General features: G+C 38.7%; 1 protein-coding gene across 2 annotated transcripts; it reads left to right on the top strand.

Annotated features, from left to right (window-relative positions):
- The first annotated feature begins 148 nt into the window (after positions 1 to 148).
- On the top strand, positions 149 to 4,610 carry chchd7 (coiled-coil-helix-coiled-coil-helix domain containing 7). Of its 2 annotated transcripts, XM_088642413.1 has the most exons (4): positions 149 to 329; positions 3,316 to 3,398; positions 3,732 to 3,830; positions 4,202 to 4,610. In XM_088642413.1, the coding sequence occupies exons 2-4, from the start codon at positions 3,333 to 3,335 to the stop codon at positions 4,304 to 4,306; spliced, it is 270 nt and encodes an 89-aa protein (XP_088498539.1). In that variant the 5' UTR covers positions 149 to 329; positions 3,316 to 3,332; the 3' UTR covers positions 4,307 to 4,610. The 2 variants fall into 2 exon arrangements, with proteins under 2 accessions (XP_088498539.1, XP_088498538.1); XM_088642412.1 differs by lacking the exon at positions 149 to 329 and having other exon boundaries at positions 3,297 to 3,398.
- The last annotated feature ends 6,446 nt before the right edge of the window (positions 4,611 to 11,056 follow it).

The raw sequence follows: 11,056 nt of genomic DNA, 5'->3' as shown, positions 1-11,056 counted from the left end.
ACGCCTTATTGATTCGCTCACAGTGCTGTCAGTCTTCACTTTCGCCATTTACAGCGGGCACGGTTGCGGCGACACTGGCTTCTGACTCGTCCTCGGGCATGTCAATCAAACTTGAGCATCGCTGCGATCATTGGCGGCGAAAGGCGGGAGAAGAAGAGGAGCTGCGAGCCGCTTGTGGCTGTTAGGCCTTTCAATCACGTTAATGGCTGTCAGTCTCCAATTTGATCAAACCGCGGTTGGCGCTTGTTACTGTCACTGAAAAAGGGGGCAGATCTAAGGCGAAGTCTGGTGGTTGTGTTGGTAAATGACGTCCTGAGTGTGGTTTGAACGTGAGTATTGAAATACAGTGTTGCAGAGGTCGAGTTCTGTAAAGCAAACACGGATAATTCGTTACCGATACGATTTCAACCATTCGTGCGAATTAAGATGGTCCTTGTCGTGAAATTCCGCGACCGTCGTTGAAATCAGTTCGATAACAACAGTCGGCTGCGCTCTCCAAAAATACAGCATTTGCGTGGACTTCGCCGATCTCCAAGGCAATATGCAATTTAAATTAGAGCGGAAAAATAGGTAATCGGACGATATTTTGCGATCCGATTTGTCGGGCTCGCAGGTTACAGTGTTGAAAACCGGCAGGATTGCGTTAGAGGAGACGCGGCACACGGTGTGCAATGAAGGCCGATAGTGGAAGACGGGAAACTGGCATGTACAGTAGGCTGTGTTCAGGTACTCCAGTTTATTTGCCCATCTGAGAGGGCTTTAATCGCGTGATTTGTACTAGAGGCAGTTTGCGGTCTTTCTGATGAGCAGGTAACCCGCAGCCTCTGGTGGTGGCCCCGGCGGTTAAGTGTCCCTCCAAGGACACTTGGCAAGATCGTCGCACTGAACCCTAGCACCGCAAATATTTCCAGAAACTGCAAATATTATAACCCCTGAGCTTGGAGAGACCCATAACATTGAGCTGTCCTACAATTTCTGCTTTTCCGAAAAGTTTCACAAACATGGACAGGTCCTGCCATCTTGTAATTGACACAGCACATACACATATATCGCTTGTGTAAAACATATTATTAAACTGTTTGACACCTATGTGCTGAGCTTACTGTGTAGTTCTAACAGTTTATGCAGCTGGACATTGGGTGAGCTAGCTTGCTCAAGGGTACAAAAAGACTGTTCCATCCATGAGGAGAGCTGACGTTCTTCCATTTATGAGCCTTAACAACCACCCCACACTGCCCTGGGATTGAAGAATGAGAAGTTACTTAAAAGTTACTGTTTTCCCTAAAGAGACAGAAACCTATTTGTGACATTAGTGTCTTGTAATTTACCACAGGTTTGTTGTATTTTCTAAGAAAATTCAATGGTAACAACCTGCTAGGAGATCCATGAATTGGACGTACAGTATGTTAATTGCTGCCATGCTTCGTAATACATGAGCATGAACAGGGCCTTGCGAATGTATTCAGACTCTTGCACAGCTTTAAAACTTGCAGTCCTGGCATTACATAACTTAGAAGTAGAAACGAGTAATAACACCACCTACTCCACACATTCAAAGCAAAGTACATAATTCAATAATTAGTAAAAAAGAAAGATAATTAATACATAAAAATTTTAAATTCATTATTGTGTAAGTATTCAAACCCTGTGCCATTGGAGGCCTGTATTAATGTAGGTACAAAATTACCTTAATGAGACACAATCAGTGGAATGACCTCTGTGTGCAATGGTAATGGTTCTCATTATTTCAGAATAAAAACACCCGTCTGTGAGGTTCCTTGGTCAGATAGTGTATTTCAAGCAAAGACTCAACCATGAACACTAAGGTGCTTTTAAAGGAGGTTAGAGATAGTCATTGAAAACACAGCTCTGGAGAAGGATAATATTGAAAAGATATGCAAGTTTCTGAATTTTCCTACGAGAACAATCTAATTAACCATTAAGAATTGGAAGGAAGATTGTACGGTACCACCCAGATGCTGCCTAGATCAGGATCTCCCTCCAAACCGAATAGCAGGCAAGGAGGTAACTGAGGCCAACAGCAAATTTGAAAGAGCTACAGAGTTCAATGGCTGAGAGGGGAGAAAGTGAGCATCAGTTAACGATATCCCAGTCACTCCAGAAATCTGGCTTGAATGGCAAAGCCATCTCAAATCCCACATGTAGGTTGCTTCAGGGCATTTCTAATGCTGCAGACATGTGGCTTTGTGGTGTGATGAGACAGAACTGGAACTTCTTGGTGTGATTGCAAAGTGTCATCTGACGCAGAACCAGCCCTGTCAGCACCAACCCTACAGTCAAGCGTGGAGGAGAGCATCTTGCAATAGGACTGCTTCTCCTGAGCAGGACCCAGAAAGCTGGTTAGGAAAATGGACGGAGCAAAGAACAGGCAAATAGTAGAGGACACCCTGGTAAAAAAAACAAAAACCTCACCTTTCAAGGAGCCAGTGATCAAAAGCACAAGGCCAAAGCAACACTGGCGTGGCTTAAAAATAAGAAAGTGAATGTCCTTGAGTGTCCTATACCTGAGGATCGGTGGAAAACCAGTGTCCACTGTCTGCCTTGTGTAATTCCTTTACAGCTCCGGGTGAGGCAGTACTGGAGTCGGTTCAGACAATCTGGTCTGCTTGGAAACATTGTGGTTGAGTTGCCAAGTTGGGTACTGCGGCCTGGCTATGAGTTTGTATGGAATGTAGCTGCATTATAGAGCTCATACGAAGAGTCAGATAATGCAGGTCAGTGAAGGTGCAGAATAAAGTGAACGAGAGAGATAGCAGCAATCAGAGTTAAAGGATTTGTGCTGTCGAAAGAGTATGATGGCTCTGTAAAATCACTGATGGATTTGGAGTATCTCTGTTGTCTGTTGCCTTATTCATACCTTGAATGAAAGAGTTAGTTTATTCTGAAACTCTGTCGACTTGCTCATTCAAAAACTTCTAACTTTCCCTTATACATCCGGAAATATCAGCATATCTATATTAATCTTAGTCTATTGATTATATTTTTAATAGATGTATTAACTAGGCATAGCTGTGGTAGCATAGCATTCATGTAGTTCAGGTGGGTAGCTGCGTCAGCATGCGTAGGCTGCAAAGGAACAAGTAATAGGTTTATTCCATGCTGAAAAAAAGAAGAAAGAGAACACAACTTTTCGGCCGTGGAGCCTTCTTCAGGTGTCAATGTGTCTTCATGTCTTCATAGCATTCATGTGTCTAGATAAGGTCTACAAACACAAGCTCTCAGTGTTAGCAGTGTGAGTGAAGTGACCATTAATAATCTTGCTTTTATTAGTACAGATGTTTTTCCCTTTTTTAGTTTCAGACTTTTATCAGATGGTACAGAAGATGTCTCCTAATGCACGCAAACTTAGAGATCAGGACACCAATCCATGTATAGAGGTAAATACTGAAATGTGTAAGGAAAACAGAAAAAGTGTCCTTTGAATTGAATGAAGGTTTGAATTATATGGATTTCTGAATGAATGGGTCCCAAAATGTGATCTGATCTTCATCTTAGTCATACTAAATAAAGACAGTCTTATTTAACAAGCAACACACACAACATTGTATATTGCCATATCTTTATTGAACAAATAGTTTAAACAACCAAGATCATTGATTTTATTTATTTTAGGCGCCTCCATGCAGAAATCCATATAACAGATTTTCTCACAACTGTACAATATATAGTTGTCCTTTTAAAATGTGATTTTGTCTTATGTTTTATCCAAGGAAACTGATGGTTCTAGAAAATGTTTAGATGCAAATAACTACAATAGAGACATGTGTTCAGCTTATTTCCTAAGATACAAAAACTGCAGAAAGTTCTGGGTAAGTATTTCTGGTCTGTTTGAAATATACTTGCATGTGGTGTACTCTATGGTTTTTATATGTAGCGTTTTAATATTGCCAGGAATACTCTGTATGTGTACATTTTGGTTATTTCCTAATGAGCAATTTCAGTTTTGTAGATTTATTTATATATCCATATATTACCAGTTGCAGCTGTTGTAAATTATCTTTATTCATAGTATACTTTCTTGATTGGTAATATAGTTATCAGTTATGACTGATCTTATGAGATTCAAAAAACAACTGTGATCAGCACTATCAGAATGCTATGGTTACTATTACAAGTAAAGTGCTTTGTGGCATTATGATTAATCAGAGACTTGACCACAGTTTTCTCACCTGTTTCCCAGCACAACATAATGATTCAGAGGAGACGTGATGGAGTGAAACCTGACATGCCTGCTGCTGAAGAGAGACAGAAAATTTTAGAAGCCTTGGGAGGGAAACCATATTAGTTTCTGGGTTTTGTTGTTTTTTTTTTTTAGTTTTTACAACTGGGTTCTGTGATGACACCAAATGCATTCATAGAGTGTGGGTCTATCAATTTTGCGTGCCACATGTGGTAGTTTGACTCTGGAGATATATAACAAACAATTATGATGTACCCATGTTATTTTGCCAATAATGGCTCTAAAAAATGGCAGTGTGCCCTTCACTGTACATTTGCGAGACTTCTTCAGGATTCTACAAATGACAATAAATAACTGAGGGCAATTAAAAGACCTAATTGAAATAAAGACTTTTTTAATGAATGCAAAAGTGTATATCAATGAGCAGGCATTAATAGAGATATGGGTGACCTTTTTGCAGGTGTAACAGCAGAGCGGGGAGATCTGTCTAAATAAAATTGCTAATGTAGCATGCACTTACAAGACCAAACTCCCAGTTCTTCTTACAGGTGAGGTTGCAGAAGAATACTAAATTAAAGGAATGTACTTGTGGCAATCAGATTCTTAGGGATAGTAAAATGGTAAACCACAACCATGCTAACATCCATTCATTATTTTACCTCATATTATTATGAGGTCGCGGTTGAGCAGGAGTCTTTTCCAGCAAGGCAGGATACACTCTGGACAGGACGCCAGTCCATTGCAGGGTACACACACATAGACACACGCTCTCACACCAGGGCCAGTTTTTCTCCAGTGGACATGGGGAGAACATCCAAACTCCATGCGAATAGTACAGTATTCCAAGAATTGAACCCGGGGCCCCAGCGTTGTTAACCATTGCTCCCCTGTGGCACCATATAATGATAACAGAAAGTTAAAAAAATATTTAACACTGAGCTTGAAGCCAGTAAGGCTAGTAAGGAGAAAAATGTAGATGTTTCTGTTGTCATATTATTTTCAATAGAAATAATATGTATACATAAACGCATGTATGTATTTAGATACTGTAGGAAATCTAGACACTGTAAGCAGACAATATTGGATGGAACGCAAGCTTATGTTGTTAAAAATGCAGAACTGAAATCAAAGAATGCTTTGTTAAAACTGTACAGTACGCTAGTAAGATCACTTTTATAAATAATATGTTCACCATAATAAAAATATTGCTGCTCTGGGTCCACATAAGAGCCGTGAGAACACACAAAAAACAGGAATAGTCTTAATTTGAGTCTTGGGAATCCTCAAAGGCATGGACACAGCTAGTGGATTTCAATCAGAAAGAAGAGTGAAACACCAACCAGACAACACGGGTTGAAACTACAGGGAAGTGCATTTAAAAGTGAGAACAGGCGGCACTTACTGTAAGTACACAGAGGATTGTGGGAGCGTGGAACACGCACCCCAGCCATGTTGTTGAAAGTGATGACCTACAGTAGGTTCTTTGAAGAAAAGGCTGGATAAGATTTTCATACCAGTTAACCATGACTACTGAACCACAGTTGTTAGACCTATCTTCTTGTACTAATTGATCACTGCATTGATTTAGTGGTTAACAAAATTTCAATACTAAAATATGGTGGTTAGGACTCTTATCAGCATTGTTGAAGCTGGTATCCAGACTACTTTTAAGAAATGGATGAATAATAATTGCTTACACTTCTATAGTGCTTTTCTGGACACCCCACTCAAAGTGCTTTACAGGTAATGGGGACTCTCCTCCACCCCCACCAATGTGCAGCTTCCACCTGGATGAATTAACAATTAGAGCAGATAGGCTAAATTGTCTGCTATTTGTAATTTCTTGAAATTGCAATTGTTGTGGGTTCAAATCCTGGGTGAGACACTGCCTTTGTACCGTTGGGCAAGAAACGTCAATCAGAATATTCCATTTAAACACAGCTGCATGCTGTAGATGAGTACCCTCATCCAGATTGCCAAACAACCAAGAATTTGTTTTCACGTCACTTGTCTAGTTAACTGAAGGTTTAAAAAAAACAGCAAATGTGCAATTCTGTAATGCAGAGGAAAGTATAAGAGTGATCAGAACAACACTAGCAAAAGATATGACCTGTAAAAACCTGTAGGGAAAAAATGAATCATTCTGACTTGGAATTAGAAACACTTGGGAAATCTGAGTGACTTATTCAAGATCCTGAGAATGACAGAGACATGCAACCCCAACCCACTTCATCATACTTGGTATGAGAACCTGCCACTGGGCATCCATAATGTAATCAGAAGTGGAGATAGAAATAAGAACAACCATTTCTTTTTAATCCCATCACCTTTATGGGTCAGAAACATGCTATCATATCAGTGCAGAAGCTGAATCACCTGGGTCCTTCAGGAAAATGGCTTTGGGCTCGCAGAACAATACCAAGTGGATGAAGCAAATGATAAATTGCACACTGTTGTTCTAAACCCTTCCTGTGCTCTTACTTTGAATACATTGCCTTGATAGCATGATTGAATTAATCCCTTTAAATCATACCTGATATTCATAGTTACAGAAATGTTAAATTAAAATTGTGAATAACATACCCACATTCCACATACGAGTCCACCCTGCAGGGAAGGGTGAGGGACAGCTATAGCACGTTGTATGGAGTGCAATTCAAATGTAATCAAATTCATGCCTAATTCAGGGCGATTCGTGCTGCTTGTGGAGCATGTATCCAGCGCTGTTCTGTTCACTTCAGGGTGTTACAGTTTACTGCTGTGAAGAATGAGCCCATCCAGGGTCATTTAAATATATTTTTCTTATTGACATACAATTCAGTAAAAAAATGTTCTTTATTGCAAACTCTTACATTTGTCTTGCAAATTAGCATTACCAATCTGGATTACCACAATTAATGTTTCCAACACCCCTTACGGTTTTGCCACTGGTCGTGACCACATATAAAAAACGTTTCAAAAACAACCTGAACAGCACCCTTGAGGCAAAGGGTGTTCTACACACTTACAGGAACACAACGGGGCCTTTGCATGTTTTCAAAAACCATAGATCACTTGCAGGTTTATTTGCTGTCATTGGTAATTATTAAATTCTTTATTATTTAACAATAGAACATTTTCACTCACTAATGATTATTGAGCTTCTGAAGTCATACACTAGCCATGAATGCTTACAGCAAATTGATGATTGAAACTTTCTGTTGTGTGCCTTTTATGCTATGCCTTTTTATGGACACATTTCTTATTGTTCTTATTTACAGACGATAGGTACAAGTATCTATCTTGATACTACACACACTCTTAATATCCAAGCAGGAATTCTGTTGAGAATTTGAAAAGACAAACTTGGACATGAAATTCACCTGAGTTCTTTCAAATGAATTCCCTTGCATTCACGTTGGACGACTGGCACACCACCAAAGATTTAAAAGCAGAAACGCAACAACAAGCTTATCGATTTCACCTGAAATTGTTCAGGTTTAATGGACGGTGGAGTCTGATTGTTTGGAGTCTGATTGTTTGGAGAATGTCTCTGAATATTGACCAAGGAACAAGACGTGCTCAAAATGTTTTCAAACAGGACATGGGTTTCTAGTGTTTAAAGATATTTTACAAACTGCTTTGATGTGCAGTATGTTAATTTAATACAATATTATAATTATGTGTGATTAATGTTCTAACCAAGTCAGGGTTGGAGCCTATCCCTGCAAGCAACGAGCACAACGCAGGGTACACGATAGACGGGACGCCAGATTTGAAAATCGTAGTTTTACGCTGAGGTTCATAAAGCACAGTGTACTGTATATTCAGAAGATCTCAAAAAGAACAGGTACACACAATTTTCACATATTCTAAGTTCATCTACTATTGGTAGCTTGCCATTACAGAGACCTCATAATCTACCGTCAAGTGACATCTTTGGAAATTATTGTTTTCGGGTGGACTGACTTGTTTGAGTTTGGTCATTACAAACGAATTACTAAGACTACGCATAATAACATGTAAAATACGTTTCGTCTTTTGTGAACACTAGATGGAGCTGTTACCTCGTGAAATTGAATGTTTGCAATGGTACATTTTGAAGTACCAACGGAACACGCAATTTAATATAACCAATTGATTTTAAGATCATTTTAATTCCCTTTTAGCAACTAAGTGTTTAGGATTTGTAAGTAAGAGATGGTAAAGCCTTCCGAGCACTAACAATTATGTGCTGTTTATTGGTTTGGAAATTGACGTATTTCCCCCTAGACAGTACCATTATTTGGAATTATTTGTCCTGTTTATAATATTTTAAGATTCTTTTTTGAAACAATATTGTGTTGATTTATAAAAGTTTTATACAATAATTGAAAATAAAAAAATACATAGTATTGCATGTATAAGGCGTTCAGTTATATTAAAAAAATGACATCAAAATGTTTCTAATATTTTTAACTGAACTCCATTATTCAAAATATAATTATACACTGACAAGTGTAGCTACAAATTAAAGCAAATCTTTTACAAGCATGGATCAAATGTTACTCTGAGCAGACAGATCAACTACTGAGAAGTAAAACATTTTAAAAAGAAGAAAAATATGTTAAAAGGCCTCTCTAAAATCCTAGAGTAAACAAGCAAGAATAGAATGTCGTGGCTGTATAACTTGAAAACCTGAACAAGGAACCTGAACAGTAGTCAATTTTTCAAGGTGCACACTTGTTTTAAAGAAAACTCAAAACCAAGAACCAACAGACTGCCAAAAATTAGATTAATGGATTTCCGGACCAAGCATAAACATTCAAAAGGAAATTTCCAAAATTCAAATTTAAATTTCCTTGTCTAACAGCTTAAAGGACCTACTTTGAAGGACTACAGATGTTCCCAGAATTGAAGGAAACATGCCCATTCAAGAGCCTACACATTCGAATGATTAGATATTTAAACGCCACTTCACATTTTAACATAACACCAATTTGAATCACACAGAGAAATAACAAAAATGATCTCTAAACAGTAAAAAGATCAATGTTGTGGGATTGACCTAAATCTTAATAATCCTGTTATGTTGTGAGTGGTTATGGGGGAGTGAAATATATTTTTTCTTGAAATTTAAAATGAGATTAAAACTTTGACTTCTAATCTTTGTTCCTTAGATTACATATATTAAAAGGTAATTGTAAAATCCTTGTAAAATGTGTATTTGTGGCTGTATAGTGAATTTGCATCAGTAGTTTATAGAACTTGCATGCAGTTATATTTTATAAGCTTAAAAGAGAGCAGTGCCCTAATGTTAATTAGTGTATTTTTGTTGCCTTGCACAGAACTATAAAATACAGTGTACTGTATTATAATATACAGTCTTATTATAACAAGTATGGTTTCATACATATACAGTACATACCAATGTGGTAGTTTACAATTAGTGTATAACCCTACATTTTTATCCACTATACTGTTCACAGCTTACCTTTGCCCTTTCATTGTACATTTTACAGTAAAGTCTAATTTATTGAATTTATTTGATTCTGAACAGTCTTCATACTCATCAAATTATATCTGATATGAATCTCATTTACATTGGTTTAGTCTAAATTACATAGGTTATTTTATTTTTTTCAAGAGCCTCATTTTACAATTGTTCTGTTCTAAACACTGAAGCTGCAGGAAGATGGCACCATTTGCCTACATCCAAAGCACCAACTGTACAACCTGTAATTGCTAAAAAGGTTTCTTTCCAGCAGTGCACTTTAATTTTACAGTTAAATTTGAAAAAATCCTTTAGTTGCAGTTTTATGCAGTTCTCTGAACAAGCTTCAGCAGTAATGGATACACACAGGGTGTGTGATATGATTTATTTAGAATTTCAGAAGGCTTTTGATGACGTTCTTTGTGATGGACAGGAACACATAAATCAGAGGGCATAATTGGAAACTACTGTATATGGAAATGTATTCAAAATCAGGAACCAGAGCCAATTCTTTACTCAAAGGGTTGTGGTGCTTTGGAACTAGCTAGCCAGCCATTCCAAAGCCAATACCCAGGCTTCTTTCAAGAAACAGCTGGAAGAGATCCTTGTATCACTTAACTACTAACTACCAAACTAGCGACACAAGTCAGATCGCCTCCTGTTATTTTAACTATTCTACACATCTTCTTCTTTATGGTGGTGAGAGTAAGGAAGAAGCTATACAGCCTTGTTGTTGAAGCCAATACCCGGGGTTCTTTCAAGAAATAGCTGTTACAGCTCCATTAATGGATAAAAGGTCTCCAGGGGCTCCTCGAGAGTCTTTGCCCATGCACTTAGTAGGAAATAAAGGCGAAAAGAGGGAAGAGGGAAGCATGCTAAGCAAAGACAATAGCCGGGAAGCCCACAGCAATCACAATCGCCAGCGCCGAGGGGGCTGTTGCTTTAAACCACAAACTGCAAGCAGATTGTATAAGGGAGGCTCATGAAAAATAGAAGTGCTCTACTATTCCACTGATAGTTGATGTGTGAGGAGCGTACTGGCTCTATGTCTGCCGTCACAGAACCCGGGTTCAGTTCCTGGCATGCTATCTGCCCGGAGTTTGTTTGTTCTCGCTGTGTTTGTGTGGGTTTTCTCCAGGTGTTCCAGTGTGTGTGTGTGTGTGTGTGTGTGTGTGTGTGTGTGTGTGTGTGTGTGTGTGTGTGTGTGTGTGTGTGTGTGTGTGTGTGTGTGTGTGTGTGTGTGTGTGTGTGTGTGTGTGTGTGTGTGTGTGTGTGTGTGTGCCCTGTGATGGATCGGTGTCTCTTCCAGGGTGTATCCTGACTTCTGGCCATTGCTTGCCAAGATAGGCTCAGGCTCCTCCACTACCCTGTATGGGATAAAGTAGTTAGAAAAGTGATAAATC

This window comes from Lepisosteus platostomus, chromosome 8 (assembly GCF_059453375.1).
Source record: "Lepisosteus platostomus isolate fLepPlt1 chromosome 8, fLepPlt1.hap1, whole genome shotgun sequence".
Classification (NCBI taxonomy): domain Eukaryota; kingdom Metazoa; phylum Chordata; class Actinopteri; order Semionotiformes; family Lepisosteidae; genus Lepisosteus; species Lepisosteus platostomus.
The sequence above is the reverse complement of the archived record's forward strand: the minus strand, read 5'-3'. Positions and strand labels throughout refer to the sequence as shown.